Source organism: Fistularia commersonii, chromosome 2 (assembly GCF_037954325.1).
Source record: "Fistularia commersonii isolate RoL2024-O1a breed Wild chromosome 2, RoL_Fcom_v1.0, whole genome shotgun sequence".
NCBI classification, from domain to species: Eukaryota; Metazoa; Chordata; class Actinopteri; order Syngnathiformes; family Fistulariidae; genus Fistularia; species Fistularia commersonii.
In genome coordinates this window covers 1121419-1142678 of record NC_141285.1, presented here as the reverse complement: position 1 = coordinate 1142678, position 21260 = coordinate 1121419, and the positions used below count along the sequence as shown (strand labels likewise).

Genomic DNA, 21260 nt, shown 5'->3' with positions numbered 1-21260 from the left:
AATAAATAAGTAATAAGCAATAAAGTAATAATAATAATACATTTAATTCAAAGCACCTTACTTGACACTCAAGGGCATATTTTTAAGTGTATAAAAATGATCTGAGGTTAAGACATGAGCGTTTTCTAGTAACAGTTTAATCAATTTTGACATTAACCAAATTCAGAGTCATTTCTGTTTTTTAAGATTACTTTACTTCAACGCACAGTTGAAAACAAGATTTATTTATCACTCCAGTTGCATGCTCAGCAATTTTGGGGTGAAAATTAATTCCCATTTTTCAACGTTTTCACTAAAGTATGATCACTTTTTGTACTGTAGGCACAAAGTTCACTTGTTTAACTTAAACTTCCCCACAGGGTCCCGTTGACTTATATTCTTTCCTGAATTGTGAAATCTCAATCAACGCGTTTATTCAATTGTTTGTAGAACACCGCATGTTCAGAGACACTAAAATAACAGATAATAATAGATAACAACTATCAACCTTCACATAAAATGCAGACACATTTTATTTACATAAAGTGAGAAGATACTCTTGAAATATCTCCCCTTGTTCGACTGAGCGATATAATGAAAAAAACTACAAGTCCCATGATGCACTGTTCGCGCCTGTGCAGTAGGGGGTCATCGTCACATCCGCCGCTCGCGAGCGTACATTGGTGCGTTCACTTGCCTGTGTCAAAAATCGCTAATTTGACAACTGCACGGATAATGCGTTTCTGCGGCTGACAGCTTTTGTAGCTCATCTTTTTCAGTAGGTCAGTCTCGCAACGCGTCGGTGACACTTGCCCATGAACCCTGCTCTCAATGTTTACTTCTGCCTTATGTCTCCCAGGCTGGGAAAAGTAACGTTTAGTGAACAATTTTGCTAAGTGACGAGCAACTCGAAGCGGCACATCATGTTGCGTTTACGGCTCACTCTGCGGATCAGGCGCTAGCTAGCTAGCTAGCTACAATAATAACAGTTGCTCTTCTTCCTTTTTTCGCGGACGGCGGGCTCTCGTCGACCCTTTTAGGCTCCATAATGGCGATGTTTCGAAGCTTTGTCTTGTCGGGCACCCAGCTCCGGCATCCGCAGCAGCCCGCCAGCGGCGCGGCAGCTCCCACCGACGGCGTCGAGTCCCAGTTTTCTTGCCCCATCTGCCTGGAGGTGTACCACAAACCCGTCACCATCGCCGGCTGCGCACACACGTAAAGTACATTGTTGTTGTTTTTGGACGCGCCGTGTCGTCTTTGTCTGTAAACACACATCCGATTTTATCTACGGATTAAGATGACCTCCTTTTTCAAACCCACGCTGATAATCAGCATGGACTCCAGGCTTGGAGCCTGTCAATCAACTCCTACTAATGTCATGATCATGATGTTTTTACAAGTAAAAGAAATGGTGATGGTGGTATCATATATATATATGTATTCATTACAATGAAAAAAAAATATCGTATGTATATTGTTGTTGTGGCTGTATACTTTTTCATTGTTGTTCCTGCAAGGTTTGTGTTGTAAATTGAAGAGACCTCGCTGAACATCTCATGCACCCTGCAGCTTATGTTACCATATCCAGAAGACGTGCATAGCAGAAACTGTGTGTGTGTGTGTGTGTGTGTGTGTGTGTGTGTGTGTGTGTGTGTGTGTGTGTGTGTGTGTGTGTGTGTGTGTGTGTTGACACTTTACAGATCAACTGAGATGTTGCTTAAGCCGCTCCATTACCACCCACTGAGAGTAATGCTCACATCATTGGACCGTTGCAACAACATTGAAGAGCCATCACTGCGACTATATTATTATTTCTATCATCATTGATGGTCGTGGTAGTTTTATCAGCAAGAATGAAAAGTAACAATGACAAGAAGGTGGTGATGAGACCAGGGATGCTGTTTGGTTTAGAGACGGTGGTGATTAATATCATCAATGTTATATGTGTTAGCGGTAGTGAAGATGCCATTGTCTGATGGCCAGCATTGGGCTCTTGCTATTTGTTCATATAGAAACCAATGACAAAATGACCTCGCTGCATTTATTTATGATTTTTTGGTCTAAATCACCAATTTGATTGACATATGGTGACCGTTTTTGTAAACTGTGATATTATGCACCAATATAGTAGATGAAAATGAATGCTAATGGCTTTGCCCACACTTTGCCAGGTTTCTAAAATGACTCCCCCTCTCCCCTGCCCCGTGCCAGGTTTTGTGGGGAGTGTTTGCAGCCGTGCCTTCAGGTGCCGTCGCCCCTCTGCCCTCTCTGTCGCATCCCATTTGACCCCAAGAAAGTGGAGCGCTCCTCCAGCGTGGAAAAGCAGCTGGCCTCATGTAAAGCCCCGTGCAGGGGTTGTAGCAAAAAGGTACGGCACCGGAGTGACAGATACTGACCGTTTAAGATAGCGGTTATTTGGGTATCCGTTCAGACCGCATATTTTATTTACGCGTGAACTGTATCAGAAAACAGTGAAGTTTTTAGGTGTGCATGTTATAGAGCAAGCAATCGGTCATGGCATGTCTTTTTCCCATGTTTTTGCCACGGAATACCACATTTTTCACAGTTTCTCATGCATATATGTGTATCATGTGCACTTAGACTTGTGCATAGTATTCAACATTTTGAGAAATTGGGTCTAAAGCCTTCAGTACTCTTGATTGCATTAACAATTATCTAATCTGTTCTGCATCAAATTCTCATGCTTATTGATCGAAATGTGTTGAATCCATTTTTGTATCAAGGCTACAGTCAGGCAAACCGCCAACAAATCCTTTGGCCGCAGCTGTACGATCATTGTCATTTGGGGTCAGCCCCGTTGATGTACTCCAAGTTAATTTTAATGTTCTACTCCATCTGCTGTGCGTGTTGTCAGGTGACCCTGGTGAAGATGAGGTCCCACATTGCCTCTTGCTCCAAAGTACAGGAGCAAATAGCCAACTGTCCCAGGTTTGTCCCCGTGGTGCCGACATCCCAGCCTATGCCAAGGTAAAATTACATTGCGCCTTATAGAATAACATTTCAAAACACTGCAGTGAACGCCCGGTTCCTTTAACCTCTTTGCATATTTACGGCGAATATTACAAGGCCCGAAGTGCCAGTTGACAGCGCAACTGGCACGTCTGCTCAGCGAATCTAGTGGAGTGTTTGAGAGTGCTGTAACTATGTTTATGGATGCATGGTGCCTCTGAGCCGGGTTCTTTTTGTATGTACTGCTTTAACTCGACCTCTTTGACTCGGGTTCCAGACCGGTGGAAACTTTAGTGTTCGCCTTTGCGATCACACGGGTTTAATACTGATGGGACCCTGGGGTTGCAGGTTCTTGAACTTTCTTGGACCATTGTATATGGAGGGTGGAGAGAATTTTTATTGTCCTTTCATGAATTCTGCAAATATCCACTGAGAGTGACTTGAAGCTGCTGATGTATTTATTTATTTATTCATGGTTTTTTTCCCCCATCTCCGCTTATCTGTAGCAATATTCCAAACCGGTCAACATTTGTGTGTCCGTTCTGTGGAGCAAGGAACCTAGACCAGCAGGAACTAGTGAAGCATTGCATGGACAACCACCGTAACGACCCCAATAAAGTGGTAAGACCTTTTTTTTTTTTTTTTTTTCAATTCGCCACATGAAATATTCCCATTTTGGTTTCCAAACTATGGTTCACCAACATACTAATCAGGTTGGTTTGCTTACATGCACTTGGGTTTCTTTGCCACTGGTTTGAGATGGGAATTGGGAATGTTTGGCGGACATTTAACTGACAGGAAATACTAAATTCGTAGGTGAACTAGGGAGCTGTGCTGTTGGGGTCAATCATTTTTAGGGTCTCCCTTACCTTCAGTGAGGAGGGAACGCTGATTCGGGGATGTTAAGTCCTCTCGGACTGGCTCGTGGGCGTCCTGGATGGGGGCACTGCCTGTGAGCACCAGATCACGGTTTAGCCAGTAGAAAAAACTGGGTAGAGTGATTGCATTTAAAAAAAACAAAACAATTAAAAACACAATCAGAAAACACAGGATCGCATTTTTTGCATACAATTATAAAAACAGAAAAATTGGTAGTGCAAATTAAAGAATGGGGCCTCCAATAATGGGGCTCTATTGCAATGGGGTTATTCTTTATAAATTAGCATTTGAGCTAACAGCACTTTCCAAAACCCTACGGATAGGATGGTGCTCGTCAAGCCCTATTTTACAGAATTTAAGCATAAAAATCCACAATGAGTTTGGCTCGTTGGCAAACTGACCCGTGTTTGCGTCTCCAGGTGTGTCCCGTCTGCTCAGCGATGCCGTGGGGAGATCCAAGCTACAAGAGCTCCAACTTCCTCCAGCATCTCCTCCACCGACACAAGTTCTCTTACGACACCTTCGTTGTGAGTTCAACTCGGATGTTACGCTCCTCAGTATTTGCATTTGTTTGGAGGCACGGCGGATCCTTTTTTAATTAAATGTGTCACTTAAAAAAAAAAATTAAAAAAAATCTATTTTTAGGATGCTAATGTTTTCCATAGCTCCACTTCAAAGAATGGGTTTTGAAGAAATTACAAATAAATTAATCTCAAAGTGCGGTCATCCTGGTAACAAATGTGGTTCAAATCCCGAGCTCCCCCTTGCCTGCTGAAGCGTTAGCCCGCAAGGGATTAATAGTGTTTATAAAAAAATTGCATTTTACTCTGTAGGTCAGTGTGTATTCATTTGCATCTCACACACACACACACACACACACACCAACCAATCATATTAGTTTTGTCTTCACTGACGATGCCCAAAGCTGCTGAAGTACTTTGTGTCAATAAAGATCACTGCCGCTTTGAATAATCCAGAAGTTATATTGAAGTTATATTTGGACATTGAAAGATGTCCAAAAAAATGGTAAAAATGTCAAAAATTCCAAAAAAAGACACATTTGCAACATCTCCAAAAGCCACTCTGGAAGCTGCGTGTCGTCCATCGCTTTTCTCTGATTGACGGCTGCGAAGCCGAGCTCGAGCAAATTGGTCTGACCATAAACGGAGTTTGTCACCTTAAACTTAATGACGTGAAATCTCCAACTGGAAAATATATCGATCGGTCCGTGCCAGCTGATCAACTGGAATCGCGAGTATTTCCTTAATAATTTGCATCTCGTGTGCTTTGCAGGATTACAACATCGACGAGGAGGCGGCCCTCCAGGCGGCTCTGTCACTATCCCTGTCAGAAAACTGACTCCGCCACCTCATCCTTTTTACTTTTCTTTCCTTTTTTGCTTCGCCGACATCCCGAGAGCAGACGTCTACGCAGTGTGAAGACGGCAGGGCCGGAAAAAAAACAAATAATGGATACACCCTGCCCTCTGGCTGGGGCGGGGCTTCTTTCACATGTAGCAGTCGAAGAGAGTCGGATCCATCCTTTTTCGGGGGACAAACCTCCACCGGATAGAGCGGAACCCCCGCAGAGATGCACTTTCAAAAAACGGACTCCCAAGTCCCGATCAGCGGGTGGGAAAGAGCCTGACCGCTCCACATCCGGACAACCAATCACAGCATGAAGGGCTACCTCAACAGGAAGGGGTTGAACTCGTCAACCAGATTGGAAAATCTGGAAGAACTTCGAAAGAACGCCCGGAAAGTCCTCACTGCTGGTTCTCAGTATAAAACAATCGGGGATTAAGTGTGTGTTACCGATTAAGTAACACACAGCGGGAAGAGCGACGGAGGAAATCCCTTTGTTATAGTAGAGTTAAGCGTCCTCTTCACTTTCAGCTACAAACGGATGCAACGGCTGTATTTTGCACACAAAGCGATCCATGTTCCTACTGAAACACCAGCAGGCTCGCTGACCTTCCGCACGCCGGCTATTCCATCAATCCTATACTGAGCAGCTCGCGGCGTGGAAACTTTCTGGAACATGTACAATACGTGTCTCCTTTTTAGTTCGACTGTCATTAGAAAAAAAAAAACTGCGAGAAACACGGCCGCAGGCTGGGTCACTCAGGAGGGCCCGTACAAATATTCTTCCCTATTTAACATTTGGAAGTTATGCAAATCTCTTTTTATATGCAGAATTTCTGCAAAAGATGCACAGACGTTTTTGTCCATCTGACATTTGACAGGAGGTACGAGACAAACGATGACGAGGCTGTTTTGACTATTCCGAGAGACCCGACTATTCCTCTGTATTTTTGCAATACTCCCTTTTGATGGGGGCTTGGGGGCAAGGGGGGTAAAAATAAAAACAGAACCAGACTCAGGGAGACCATCCTTCTGTTCCTGGCGTAGAAAAAGAATCCGCTCTCTCTCATCCGCACCTCAGAGAGTCTCCTGAGACTCCGTCAACCTGCTGTATGTTCTTGGATGGTGAGAGGGAGCTGAGGAACAGCTGAGCCACAAAAAGCACAGAAAAGCACCGGTTGGCTTAAAATCTGGGAAACATTTTTGTTGTGAGGACAGTGCTCACCACCATTAGATTACAAATCTAAGTCAATATCACAGCTTTGCTATTTAACAGAATGATTTAATGCGATTTGGCCCCGATATTACCTTTTATGCACTCAAAACGGGCTATGTTTTGTTGGATGTGACAATTAGAATTTTTCAAGAACGCCAAACTGTTTGAGTACTTGTGTTCTTTTCTCCTCGCTATCGGACGGGGTTGTTGTCTTTCCCCCGCTCGCCTTGTGGACGGTATTTCAAAATACCGAGAATATTTTCATTACCGTTAAAAAAACAGGCCACTCATCTACGAAAGTGGGGAACCCAGCCGTGCGTTTGTTGTCGCACAGCTGAGCGGATCCCTGGCCTCGTGTTCCCTGTTTCCTGTCCCGGCAAAGTTTGAAGCATTTGCATCTTAAATAATCATTTTATTCAAAGTCAACATGAAATTATTTCCCAGATTAGCGCTTTTATTCATCTCGTTTTCTGACCTCGAGCTTCTCCTTCACGACGACCCGCAAAGTCAGCATGTTTTTTATTTTCCAGTTGTTATGATCATTTGCACTTTTTCGACCTTTTTTCCTTTTAAACCATCAATTACATTGATCTGAAGAGATTTGTTTTAAAAAAAAATACAAGTGTGCTGGTTTCAGGTAAATTTTGCTGCGAGGACTATTTTTATGATGCATCCACAAAGACAAATGTAATAATATAAATATTTTGACGTATTTTCAGAAAATGTATCAGTTTCTAACCATTTAACTTTGCATTATTTCTGATGTGTGTAGGTTTTTTTTTGAGGGGGGGGTCGTGATGTACAAACTTGAATGGCTGTAAAGACACACACACACACACACACACACACACACACACACACACACACACACACACACACACACACACACACACACCTTTTGTATTCCGAACACAACATGGGACTTAATATAAGGATATTTTCCATAGTTATGATGGTTGACGGCAGTACTTTTCTGGAGGCACAAAACCAGCGCGCACGCGAACACACACACACACACACACACACACACACACGAGAAGTGTGCTTTATATGGAAATGTGGTAGAGAAAACAACAGTTGTGTTTTGGATGATTGTTTGCACTTTAAGTGGGTTAGATTGATTGATAAGTCGCTCAAATTATTTTTGTATGTTTACTCCTGTTTAAATCATTTTCATTGAAATTCCACTTCAGACTGAGCAGTTTTTTTAAAAAAGAATAACCTGACAAAGATGTTGTACTTTTGTAAAACTCATAAGGAGCAGTAAGTTTATTTGGATACAAATATATATATGTATTTAAATATAGTATGTTAGTTTATCATGTATGTATCTTTAGTGTTTATTCAAAAAAAAGAAATGAGCTGAGTGCAAGACAGCACACAGACAAGGATCTCACCAAAGAGGATTGTGGATAAAGATAAATTCACAAAACTCACTTCATGTTCACAGGTAGACCAAGTGCAGAAGTTCCACATCTCATATTAGGATCTCGCCGGGATGTTTTTTTGCTTGTTGTATCCCCTTTTCCTCACAGAGTATAACTGATATTTAAATCTGCACTGCAATAAATAATTGATGTTTTTAATCATCTTAACAGTCCAAGTATTCTAGTTAAGACCATGTTAAAGTGTTTGTTGTTTTTTTTTTTTAAGTATTCTGTAAAGTTACTTTCAGTCATTGTGTCAATATTCCTAATAAACCTATCCCTGCTGCATTTAGAGGGTTATTAAATTTTACTTTTCTCCGTGTTTTTCTTTTTAAATATGATGTAAATAATGTTGAAAGTTCCCTATATGTGGCCTGGTGACGGTCCGAGGTGAAACCAGCCTCTCGTCCAATGACAGCCGGCGTAAAGCTGCGGTATCGACTACATTTTGGCAAATGTTTCTTCTAACTTGACAGTTTGATATTGGGCGTGTGCATCTTAATGGAATTCAAGACTTGCAGAAAAGATAATCGCCTGGCTCATCGGTGGCTGTAAATGATTTCTTTCAGCAAAGACGGGACGTACAGTAGCTTCTGTGCTAAATCCCGGAGACCGAATGTGGCATGTAACCTCTACTAATCGGTCTTAAATCGTTTGACCTTCCCCAAATCATCGCAAACCTCTTAACACACACACACACACATGCAGCTCTATACTTTGGCAGATGTATCTGATTCTAATGTTGCCACCGCGACATTTGCAGGGACTTAAATGCCTTCAGTGAGGGGTGCTTCACTTAAAGGATTACATAACGTAATCTGGCTGTTAGCGCATCTTTGACGCCCACCGATGCACATTCTAGAAACAAACATTTACAGTGCGTTTATTTGCTTTATGTTTAAGAAAACACACACCGGCCAAATTTGCTCACCTGCCTTGACTTGCACATGGACTTAAATGACGTCCCATTCCTAATCCATAGGGTTCAGCATGACGTGGGTCCACCCTTTGCAGCCAGAGCAGCTTCAACTCTTCTGCTGAAGCTGAAGCTCAGAGTTTCTTTCACCGGAACGAAGGTCGAGTTGCTGTCGTTCCCAAACGCTTCCACGTTCTTCTCATCCAGCCGACGGTTGACCGTGGAATATTTAGATCGCAGCTCCACGCTGGAATCCACTGAGCTCCTGAGAGCCACCCGTTCTTTCACAAATGTTTGTAAAAACAGTCCGAGGTGCTTGATTTTCTACACCTGCGGTCGTGGAAGTGATCGGAACACCTGATTCTCATTGTTTGGACGGCTGAGACGATGCTTTTGGCCAAATAGTGTATGTTTACCTTCAACCGTCTATGGAAATTGTTTAAATGTTGTGATCAAAACGCCCAAAAAGTAATATTTGGAAAAAATAACCATCATGGATTTCAATTTCTAGATCTCACCACTAAGTTGAAGGAATTTATTGTGAAAACATACAATTTATTTTTTCTTATATTGAGTCAGAGCGCCGTAGAATGTGTGTGGTTGTTACTCGGAGGAAACAAAACGCCACCGCTTTGCTTCGAGTGAGTTTATTGCTGTGCGCCAGTTTAAGAAATGCTTGCTTTTGAGGTCTTAAAACACGCACCCAAAAAACAGAGTTGGGACGAAACCACGAAATTGCGATGCAAATACAAACGGCGGCTGCGAGACACACACGGGAAACACACAAAGAAAGAAATGTCATTTAAAGTTCAAGCCGGGCAGGAAATACAGAGGAAACACTCATGGATCATAAATTCTGTTTGCGTAAATCTTCGCGATGGGATTCCATCCTTTCAAATTCAAATGCACCTCCAACCCACCCGAGCGTGCACGTGAACGCCCTCTCCAATGCTAACGTAGGCTCTTCCTCAGGAAGGAAACACGAGATAGCCGTGTTCCATATATCTGAGCGCGGCTGAACAGACCGTGATGCAGCGGGAGCAGTATTTTCGCTATATTTTATTATAAAACAATCATGTTTTCTAGGTAGAAGTGTATCTCCGTGATCATACCGAACGCACCGATGACGCGTGGCTGGAAAAAGCTGCTCCGATTATGTTTCGGAAGGGAAAATAAACAAGCGACGGGAGACGGTTAGCACGCCGGGCGGCGGTTTCTCTCCCAGCCGGGCCTGGGAGTGGCCGTCACCTCGTACTTGGCCGGCTGGAGGACCACGCCGAACTTCCCCTCCAGAGTGGGCAGGGAGCGGCCCGGCGGGACGGAGAGGGTGAAGCGTTGGAGGATCCAGGCCAGGAAGAGGAAGAGCTCCATCTTGGCCAGAGCCTCGCCCAGGCACACCCTCAGCCCGGCGCCGAACGGAAGGTAGCTGGGCGACGGGTTGATCAAACCGGAGCCGTCGCCGTTCAAGAAACGACCTGCGTCGCAGGAAAATCGGACGTTAGCGAGGAAAGGAGGCGTGATGTTTGCGGATGACATTGTGATCTGTAGTGAGAGCAGGTAGAGGAACATCTAGAGGGGTGGAGGTATGATCTGGAAAGGAGAGGATTGAAAGTTAGTCGCAGCAAGACAGAATATATGTGTGTGAATGAGAGGAACTCGGGTGGAACGGTGAGGCTACAGGGAGCGGAGATCAAGAAGCTGGAGATCTCAGGTACTTAGGGTCAACAGTCCAGAGCGTAGGAGAGTGTGGAGAAGAGGTGAAGAGACGGTCCAAGCAGGTTGGAATGGGTGGAGAAAAGTAGTGAACATATACCCCGAAAATAAACAAAAAAACAAAAGCATTCATGCACAATACCACACTTTTTATGGCATGCCAAGAAATGGGTTCAAAGCAAAAAAAGGCCCATTTTAAGATAATTCTCAGCTTGTATTTTTTCTCTTTTTCTTTCTCGAGTCAAGTTCCTTCTCGAATAGAATAGAACTTTATTAATCCTGAAGCAAAAAGTGTCAGGGGTACCAAGAGATAGAAGACTTTCAGCCAGAATGAAAGGAAAGGTGTACAAGACAGTGGTGAGACCAGCGATGATGTTTGGACTAGAAACTGTTCCAATGACCAAAAAGACAGCAGGCAGAACTAGAGGTTGCAGAGATGAAGATGTTGAGGTTCTCTTTGGGAGTGACCAGGATGGAGAGGATCAGGAATGAGTCTATCAGAGGAACGGCACATGTGAGATGTTTTGGAGAGAAGGTCAGAGAAGCCAGACTGAGATGGTTGGGTCATGGACAGAGGAGGGATAGAGAATATATTGGTAGACGGATGCTGGAGTTGGAGCTGCCAGGCAAGAGGTCTGGAGGAAGACCAAAGAGAAGATTTATGGACGTAGCGAGAAGAAGAAGCGCGGAAAGGAGGCGATCTATCGTCGAATGGGTTTTGAGATGAGAACAACTTTATTTATCCTGAAGGAAATTGTTGTGCCAGAGTTTCAAGCAAAAACATAACAATAATAGATAATAGTAGGAAGGAGGGAGAATAAGAAATACAATGAAATATAAAGTGTCAAGGTTAAGGCTATCAAGTGTTTTAAGGTCTTAAAAAGTACAAAGATTTGAAGATTCCCTTCGGCTGAAGGAAGAGGAATTAAAAAGTCTGATAGCCTCAGGGAGGAAAGACCTCCTGTGGCGTTCAGTGGAGCTCCTTGGTGGTATCAGTCTACGACTGAAAGAGCTCTGACAGGACGTCAGTGTCCATGCAGGGGGTGATGGATGTTGTCCATGATGCTGAGGAGCTTCTCTGACACCTACGCAACAGACTCCAGCTCCACTCCCAGGGCAGATCCATCTCTCCTGGTGAGCTCGTTGAGTCTGTTGGTGTCAGCAAGCTCATCAGGAGAGCTGGGATACCAGAAAACGCACGTTCTTAACGTAACCTTTGCGCTAAAATCACAGGAAAACGTGATCGGCGTAGCGATACGTTTGTGTGTTTTCATGTTGGGTTTGCAGCGAGAAGGTTCCCCATTTTGAACCTGACGGCGGGGGGGGGCCTTCTGAGGGCTTCGGATGTTCTCCCCCAACGTCTGCATGAGTATCCACCGGGTGCGACGGGTTCATCGGAGACTCCGAATCGACTCCGAATTTGGAAGCGGTTCCAAAAATATAGTGCATCAGATATCCACTGGTCCAAATTTGGCCGCGCTCAGCTTGTTAATGATGATCGGTACAACCGAGCGGCGACGACGAGGTTTGTGTCGTCGCGTTGAAACAAAGCACCCGAAAGGAAATCTTCTTTTCTCACCGGGGTCGAAGCGGTCGGGCTGCTTCCACTCCTTGTCGTCGTGATGCAGCGACCACAGGTTGACGATGACTCTGGTTCCTTTCCTCACCGCGAAATCCCCGATGCTGCGCCGAGACACGCCGAGAGAGAGAGAGAGAGGCTTTACGAACCGTTTTTCTTTTCAATGATATCGGATCGAGAAGGAGAAGAAGTTGAGAGCACCTGGTGTCGCCGAGAGCCACGTGAGGGATGAGCAGAGGAGCCACGGGACGGATCCGTAACACCTCCCGGATGGTGGCCTCCAGGTAGGGGAGGCTGCCTCTGTCGCTGAGCTGGGGGGAACGCTCGCCGCCCAGCTTGCTGTCCAGCTCCTCCTGGATTCGCCTCTGGACCTGTTTATCAAAACAAAGAAAATGAAAATCCCACTCAAAGTATGATCTCAAAGGTGGACATTTATGTTTTAGTCTTCTTCTTCTTTTGGCTTTTCCCTTCAGGTGTCGCCACAGCGAGTCAACTTTCTCCATCTCACCCTATTCTCTGGATCCTCCTCTCTCACACCAACTACCTTCATATCTTCTCTCACGACGTCCATAAACCTTCTCTTTGGTCTTCCTCCAGACCTCTTGCCTGGCAGCTCCAATTCCAGCATCCGTCTACCAATATATTCTCTATCCCTCCTCTGTCCATGACCCAACCATCTCAGTCTGGCTTCTCTGACCTTCTCTCCAAAACATCTAACATGTGCCGTCCCTCTGATAGACTCATTCCTGATCCTCTCCATCCTGGTCGCTCCCAAAGAGAACCTCAACATCTTCATCTCTGCAACCTCTAGTTCTGCCTGCTGTCTTTTGGTCATTGGAACAGTTTCTAGTCCAAACATCATCGCTGGTCTCACCACTGTCTTGTACACCTTTCCTTTTATTCTGGCTGATGTTCTTCTATCTCTTGGTACCCCTGACACTTTTCACCATCCATTCCAACCTGCTTGGACTCGTCTCTTCACCTCTTTTCCACACTCTCCTACGCTCTGGACTGTTGACCCTAAGTACCTGAGATCCTCCAGCTTCTTGATCTCCACTCCCTGTAGTCTCACCACTCCTCCCGGGTTCCCCTCATTCACACACATATATTCTGTCTTGCTGCGACTAACTTTTATGTTTTAGTGGTTTGATTTATTCCCTGTAACCATTATGAATACATTGTGGAGTTTCAGTCAGGGAAACACACGGCTGTCGTCGGTCACGGCCGCGCAAACCTGAAATATGATTAATTGTTCCCGTTCAATTCCAGGTAATAAAAAAACCCAAAGCACACCCTCATCGTTCCTGACAAACCCCAAAATCACACAGAAAACAAGCATCGACATCAACCCCAACATGCGTGATACTCAATCACTTTCTTTTGACCACTTATAAATAAGAATGCATTCTTTACATCCATCCAAAAGATATATTTCCAAATCGTGATTATTTAAATCCGTTCATTAAATACACAAATCGGGGGGGGGGGGGCATTCTAGATGAGAACGAACGGCGCAGGTTCACCTCTGGGTGATGGATGAGGAAGGTGACGGCCCATTTGAGGACGGTGGTGGTGGTTTCCACGCCGGCCCCGAAAACGTCCCCCACCGTCATGAGGATGTGGTCGTCGCTGAGCCCCACCGAGTCCCCGCCGATCTCCGCCGTGTTGTTGTTGTCGGCGCTGCGTTTGGCTCTCAGCAGGGCGTCCAGCAGGTCTCTCTGCACGTGGTCGCTGTAGTCTGCCTGGGGGGGAAACCATGGCGGCGGACGGCGCACGTGCTGGATCAGGTGCGCCCGATACGTCGATCGCGATCTACAGCTCGTGTAGATGGCACGGCATTAAAAAGGTAAACGTCGGCCGATCGTCCTCACTGGGAAATTTGTCACTTGACCGACGGTCGGTCTGTTCAATCTGACCTTTTCCGACACAGGCGTCACCGCACGTGTGCACAGAACGGTGCGTTCTAGCAAGCTAGCATGTTAGCTTCCAATTTATGAACGAGAATGAGAACAACTTTATTTATCCCGAAGGAAATTGTTGTGCCAGGGTTTCAAGCAAAAACATAACAGTAATAGATAATAGTAGGTAGGAGGAGGATTAAGAAATACAATGAAATATAAATTGGCAGACGCTAGCAAGCTAGCATGTTAGCTTCCAATTTATGAATGAGAATGAGAACAACTTTATTTATCCCGAAGGAAATTGTTGTGCCAGGGTTTCAAGCAAAAACATAACAGTAATAGATAATTGTAGGAGGGAGGAGGATTAAGAAATACAATGAAATATAAATTGGCAGACGCTAGCAAGCTAGCATGTTAGCTTCCAATTTATGAATGAGAATGAGAACAACTTTATTTATCCCGAAAGGAAATTGTTGTGCCAGGGTTTCAAGCAAAAACATAACAGTAATAGATAATTGTAGGAGGGAGGAAGATTAAGAAATACAATGAAATATAAATTGTCTTAACTGTTAAGTGCTAACTACAAAGATTTGATTTGTCTTCCAAACTCATGGGTATTAAAATGAGTAGGAGAGTGGACTTTTTTTTTACTATGTCATTTTTAAAGTGCGTTCGCCTCGTCTGCCGGTCTGCCGTCGCTATACCGAAAAAGGGGAAACGTGGAGCGGCGTTTTCAGACCGTTCATAAAAACCACAGCACCGACTTCCCTCCGAAAAGTGAGCCGAGAAGGAGAAAAGTGAGGGAACTAAAATCCCAGCTGTCGGGACGGCAGTCGTTTTTCTCCCAGCTCACTTCAACTGTGCTGCCGATGCCATTCAAGTCACCAGAATAAGGTATTTACCCAAAAAAGCACTATGTTGTGGTGTGACATAAGGGTTCATGCAGCTATGCAAGATCCACAAACATTTATTGTGTTAAGTTTACTCAGTAGATATACAAATAAATATATATTCGGCGTTTTTAGTGGCGGTAGATCATTTTCACATGGCCGTTTGAACGTAGCTCACAAGGTGAAAAAGTGTGAGCATCCCTGCGCTGGATGATCGCTCAGTCCAGCCAGAATACCATAATATGCCAATACATTCTGTATGACACTTAAGTACTTTATTTGATTAAAAAAGGACACGTGCGCAAAAAACAAAGCCAAATTTGCACGTCTGGTTCTAAACCCCCCCCGTGTCTGTTTGACCATTTTGCAGATAAGATTCAAGGTGTTTCTTGTCACGTGCACGGTGTCAAAACATGTTTCCCCGTGCAGAGAAATTCCTACTTTGCTGTCTGCATATTTGGAAATGTGGAAGAGTGCAAATATTGATGGCAGATTAATAAATTACATAATTACAGATTAAGAAAACACTCCAAAGACTGGCCTTCGTGTGACGCAGTAACTTATCGTACTTACCGAGTCCGGAGCGACTGAGTAAAGAAAAGCGAAGGAACTCTCCGGAACCCACCTTGTGTTCATCGTATTTCTTCTGCAGGAGTTTATCTCGGACGGAAACGCACTGCTTTAGAAGGCGCAGGTCTTTATTTGGGAAAATCTAGAAGGTCAGACAAGGGTGAGGTCTCTTAAAAACATGGGAGAAGAGAAAAACTATAAACAATTTTTTTTTAATAACCACAAAACTCAATTAATAATAAGTAAAAATATATTCACGATGCCTGAATATTAGCATACCTTCAACATGCTTATCTGGTCTCAGACATCCTTAAAATGACTCATACAATCAAAATAAGAAGCGCAAAAGAGTGCAATGCCGGGATGCTGCCAGGAAGAAGGACCCCAACAAAACGTAAAATAATGATGACCTCTTTTAGCGTTTCCTGTCTGTCACTACTTGCATAACCCGGCATACGAGCTCTTGTCTGAGCACCTGCCGTGTTCTTTGCAGTAAAAAATATCAACAATTACTACCGGTAACTATTTCCTAGTCACTCTTTACCGCTTTGCAATTCGCACACCATCGACCTCCGGTAATATTTGTGTTGTCTACCTGCAACCAGGGGAAAATATCCACAAGGCTATCTTTTGCAACCGTGTCCACGATGCCTTGGCTGTAGAGCAGCATCGCCTCGAACTCACTGTCTCCTCTGTGGAACGACGTGTTGAAGCAGAGGGAACAGATAACGTTGGTCACGGCGCGAGTCAGCTCGGGAGCCAGATCCAAGGACGCGTCGGCCGCCGACGTCTCGGCCAGGACGGAGCACAAGGACTCGGCCTCTGCGCAGACTGGGACGGAAACACGGATCACTCGTCTTGAAATGAAAGCGACAATCTTTGCACGCGTTGACAAACGATTCATTTCAGCACGATATGGCTTATATGTCGTTGTACTCTGATCAATTCTTAGTTGTGCTCAGTGGGATTTGAAATGCTGGAAATTTGATCAAAAGTCCCGATCTAAAGTGCAAAGATGATCGCCGATGGTGCCGTTAATTCTCTGCTGCGTGAAAATGTAACTGGTCATGAGCGCATTTTATCATTTCATTTCATTTTTTTAAAAGGAAACTTACAGTTACATCGAGGAGAGGAGTCGCGATCATCATAACACATCGACAAAACTCTAGAACGCTCGAGGTCAGTCGATAAAATGAGTCCGATTTGCATGTTTTCGGAGGCTTCGGAAAGGATATTTTGGAGTTGAAATTGACATTTTGGTCACAGGACCTGCTTCTTTCACATATCCAGGTAACATATTCAGAAATACACGCTTTTTTTTTTCCTTCTACAGAAATGTGATGCTCGTTCTTTTGATTTGTTCAGTCAGGAGACGAATCAAAAAGGCCCTTTAGATATTGTTTACTTACTGAATATAACAAAATTGTTTGTATTCAAATCTTACCTGACCAATAATGTTTAGACCTTGAAATTTGATCATAAAAAAGGATTCTAAGACAAACGATGCCATCGCTGTTTTTCCAATTCAATGACTTGACCTGCATTTCTTCTCCAGGTTGAGTTTTTGCACAGAAGCCTGAATTTTTGTCGATGAGTTCAGATGTTTGTCTACATTCCCGTGACGGCTGGATGAAGCGTGGGGGAATCCCGGGTCACAGACTCCTCAAAGAATTCATAAATGTCACATATTCCTCATTTTCGGCATCGGGGATACAGCATGTGGTATTTTGGGTGATATTTACATCGCAGGGTAAATTACGCAATCTGATCTGCACTCACTTATCTTCTCGATGGAGGCAGAACCGTCCCCGTACATGCACAGCGCTCCGTGAACTATTTTCCTGTGGAATCTCCAGGTGGGGCCGTAGTCTCCGAAAGCGATGTCCTTCCCGTCTCGAGTCAGAATATCCGTGGTTACCTTCGGCACACAAAGCACAGGGTGGAAAGCTGAAAAAGGTACAAAGAAGATCGCGCACGTATTCAACGGGATAACCGGGGCATGAGGGTGCACCCACGGTTCGGGGTCGTCCCGCGAACGTCTTTCCCTTCTTTAGAAGGACTTCTTTGGCGTGAGCGTGCTGGTTGACGATGATGACGCTGTGAGAGCCCATCATCAGGGAGTACGTGTGCCCGTATTTCCTCTGCAGTTCCTTGAAAAGCACGTGCGGCGAGCGCGAGCCGTGCAGGCTCAGCAGGCTGCCGATGAAGGGCAGCGTCGGCAGGCGGGGAGGCCCCCGGCCGTCGTGCGACGACACCCGCAGCTTCAGCCGCAGAGCCAAAAAAGCGAAGGCCAGGACCGCGCACAGAGACGCGCACAGGAAAAAAGCCATGGTGGAGTCGGGGAGGAGGCGGCGAGGCCTGGAGCCGCCGCTCCGACTAACTTTTATGTCTCCTCTTCAATGCCACACCCTTGACTCTGAATGTTTCGACCCCGGTTCAAACCAGATAAGACGATCCCGTTATGACACACGTTGCTGACGGAGCATTAGTTTAAATGATAGAATATTCCTTACATCGTCTCCGGCCGCACTCAGCAAGAGAAGATATTAAAAGTAGAAGAACAAAGAATGATAATATATATCAAGAGGTAGGTCAACAATGTGACAATGGAAAAACATGTGAAAAATGGCGACCGGCGGGGAACGACGGCAATACTTGTAGCGAAGGAATGGATGGATGATGAAGGAATGAAAAAAGCGGATTGAGAGCAGATGTTAAATAGTCGAACGGCAGCCGGCAGGAAGGACGGAGGGATCTCTCCTTCACACACACTCGGGGTGAAGGTGTGTGTCGCAGGAGGAGCTGCTCAGTGCCGCCGTGATGTTCTGCACCGGGAGCGTCCATGTTCTGATCACCCGTCCAATTTCCTGTCGGGTGAACGCCCGGGTGTCTTTCTCATTCACATGTTACAATCATTCGACTAAACAAGGTGCATTTTTGGCATTATTAACGAAATAAAAATATGCGTATCCGAGTTTTGGGCCCTAAGACTGTACGGTAAAGCCTCGCTATAACGCGGTTCACCTTTTGCGACTTCACTGTTTGGCAGATTTTCTTTAGTGCAGCTTTTTTAATGCTTATTTTTTACAGTACAGTACGTTGTGTTCTGCATCCTAGTTGCCTAAAAGAAGGTAGACCGGCGTCAACAATCTCTGCGCCTCGTCTCTGTACAGCTCGCCAACTTTACATTTCCAAATTTCCCCCGTGACAAAACCCAGAAGTAACATTCTGCGCCGGCGAAGGCGACCAAAAGGAAAAGGAAGATGTTAACTATCGTAGAAAAAGTTAAACTTCTGAACAATGGAGGTAGAAGCTACGCAGCATGACGAAATAATGGCGGTTCGTTGCGTAAAAGAGGAAAATAACGCAAGGACGACTGCGACGATAAGTTTTAACAAGGATGCAAAAAGGGTTGTGACTGTATTCTATAATTATAGTAAAAAAAAAAGCTGATTTCGCCTATTTCGGGTTTTTTAGAAGGTAAACGAGGGTTTCCCTTCCTAACTTGGCTCCGGCCTCCAGACGCGAAGCCGTGCTTTTTGTCCCTTCTCGGACTCCGTAGCTCGGAAAAACAAAGCACAACAACATGGCGTCGGCGGAGGCTCAGCCGCGCTTCGGACAGTCAGTCAAAGGCTTGTTGTCCGATAAAGTGGGTTCTTGCAGCGGGGATGTGATCGCTCTCACCCGGCAGGTGTTGAAAGGATCCCGCAGTCAAGAGGTGAAAAAGGGATTTTATTTTTTCTAACGTGTCTTTTAGAAAGAGACCGGGAGCGAAAACCGGAAACACCTCAGATTGTCTATTTTTGCAAGTTGAAACTGGCCTTCTGGCCTCAGGAATACTGACAGAATAACCTCCCGAAAATCCAATCTCCATAATGCAATTTAAATAAATAAAGCAAAAAAAAAAAAACCCAACAATCTAACCTTTATATGGTATGTGCATATGAATTGGCGACGTTCTAGCATTTACTATGTCTAAAAAAACACGAAAAAACCGTGCTACTGCACAGGATGATGTGTAAATAAACGGTGGAGACACAAACTGCAGGCAGAAACTCGACTCTGACGCCGTTTCTCTTGCAGCTTCTGGGACAAGCAGCGAGAAACATGGTCATCCAGGAGGATGCCATCCTTCATTCTGAGGATGTAAGTGTTGGATGACAGCATTGAAACAACATTCATCGGGAAAAAAGGATTGTAAATGATCGGCTGGCCAAAAAAGAAAATCTAAATCATTCTCATCTTTTCCAGAGTCTGAGAAAAATGTCCATTATTACCACGCACTTACAATACCAGTGAGTATTATTTGCATGCGTCTTTAACAAAAAGATAGATTAAATGTTTGCGAGGTGGAAAACTAAAACTCAGAAACCATCTGTTTATCCAGGCAGGAGGCCATCCAGAAGAAGTAAGTCTAAACACCCCACTTTGTTATCCTTCTCGAGAGCTAGTTGACACCAGCGACTCGTCCGCAAGACAAAACATAAATTGGCCTTTTCTCATGTAATGTCTCCCGTTTTCCAGCATGGAGCAATCCAAGAACTTGCAGGACCAGCTGAGACACCTGCTGAAGTGAAGGATTTCCTCGGTTTACCTCGACCCCAGGAGGAGATCACGCCGGACGCTCACGGAGGAACGACACGTGGTCTGCATCGGTGTTCGTCACAGGTGTGGAACTGAGGCTGGATCTGCGTCTGACCCGTCTGACCAGAGGGAAAGCCATGTTGTTATCTTCTGACATCCCGGTCAACCTCAGGAGGAGTGCATCGAGTACTGTATTGAAGAGACCTTATTTTCACGCTCATACGTTTGCGTTGATTAAAATAAATGTACATGTCGATTTGCAGTTTTACCAGCGTGGGACTAATAAAGGATTATTACAAAAAGTGATTTTACTCCACCTGTTCGGGTGAAGCGGTGGCTGCAGCTCTGCAGCTTTGAACAGAGGGACAGGCAGCATAACTGAGTTGGGGGGGAAGAAGAAACATTTATTTCACTATATTTTACCACTTGGCATTAAGAGAACACTGAATTGTCAAGAAGACTGTTCGTGATAAAAAAATCAGCACTGATTATGATTACCAATGAACAAATTCGTTTATGAGCTTAGTAACAGCTGAGATGTGTAGACCTTCATTTGCAGACATTTTTTTGTTTTGCCGAAATCCGTTGCTTTTAATAATTCCTCACCTTCGACAGCCCGCTGAGTTTTCTGACTTAATAAATTGGGGAATGAGAGAAGTTGCAGTGATACAACCACGCTCGCTCAGAAGGCAGAATTGCGGATATTTTCCATGCACCGTCGTTCCTAGAATGTACGAAAATGGAAGAACAAAGAAAAAAAGGTCCCGTTCCAAGACTTCAACACTGTATTTATTTGCTACTTTCTACTGTATATTTGCATTATTTCTTTTTGTTCCCTTATAATTAAACTATCGTAGATATTTTAAACTATGAGGTGATGGGGAGTTAACGTGTTCAAGGTTTTAGAAGGCTCATGAAATCCACAAAGAAAGAGAAGCGACGTGTTGGCAGCGACATGAAGGCTGCGGTACGTTGTTCAAGGATGAGGTGGATTTGATAAAATACACATGATAAACTGCATCCTTAAACCTCCTTGAGGGCGGGGGTGTCCGGCTGAGCAGTGCGTTTCATGAAAAAGACACGCGGCTCGGTTCAACGCAGATACACCTTAGCGGTGTGTCAAAGCCGCCCCGAGATAAGGAGCAAATGGAAACACGCCGGCTCGGCCAGACAGCTGCTCGGCCCTGACGGCGTCCCTGAGGCCGAGATGCCGAATCCTCCTCCTTCATGGCACGTTTGAACGTGTGCACGTGCGTGAACCTACTGCATGTT

The 21260-nt window shown here is 44.7% G+C and overlaps 3 protein-coding genes across 4 annotated transcripts; 2 read left to right on the top strand and 1 right to left on the bottom strand.

Moving 5' to 3' along the window:
- Window positions 1–210: 210 nt before the first annotated feature.
- rnf166 (ring finger protein 166) lies at window positions 211–8145 on the top strand. The gene is made up of 7 exons (XM_086163879.1): window positions 211–761; window positions 1020–1194; window positions 2191–2347; window positions 2855–2967; window positions 3456–3570; window positions 4248–4355; window positions 5122–8145. The coding sequence occupies exons 2-7, from the start codon at window positions 1028–1030 to the stop codon at window positions 5185–5187; spliced, it is 726 nt and encodes a 241-aa protein (XP_086020005.1). The 5' UTR covers window positions 211–761; window positions 1020–1027; the 3' UTR covers window positions 5188–8145.
- Window positions 8146–9843: 1698 nt separating this feature from the next.
- On the bottom strand, window positions 9844–17734 carry cyp17a1 (cytochrome P450, family 17, subfamily A, polypeptide 1). The gene is made up of 8 exons (XM_086163852.1): window positions 17420–17734; window positions 17184–17322; window positions 16000–16235; window positions 15460–15546; window positions 13567–13785; window positions 12245–12414; window positions 12044–12147; window positions 9844–10226 (listed from the first exon to the last, which is right to left on the bottom strand). Exons 1-8 carry the CDS (start codon window positions 17732–17734, stop codon window positions 9946–9948), a joined length of 1551 nt encoding a protein of 516 aa, XP_086019978.1. The 3' UTR covers window positions 9844–9945.
- A 1245-nt stretch (window positions 17735–18979) lies between these two features.
- Window positions 18980–20290, top strand: borcs7 (BLOC-1 related complex subunit 7). 2 transcript variants are annotated; one of them, XM_086160975.1, is made up of 5 exons: window positions 18980–19122; window positions 19488–19550; window positions 19656–19699; window positions 19792–19812; window positions 19929–20290. In XM_086160975.1, the coding sequence occupies exons 1-5, from the start codon at window positions 18991–18993 to the stop codon at window positions 19978–19980; spliced, it is 312 nt and encodes a 103-aa protein (XP_086017101.1). In that variant the 5' UTR covers window positions 18980–18990; the 3' UTR covers window positions 19981–20290. The 2 variants fall into 2 exon arrangements, with proteins under 2 accessions (XP_086017101.1, XP_086017108.1); XM_086160982.1 differs by lacking the exon at window positions 19792–19812.
- The last annotated feature ends 970 nt before the right edge of the window (window positions 20291–21260 follow it).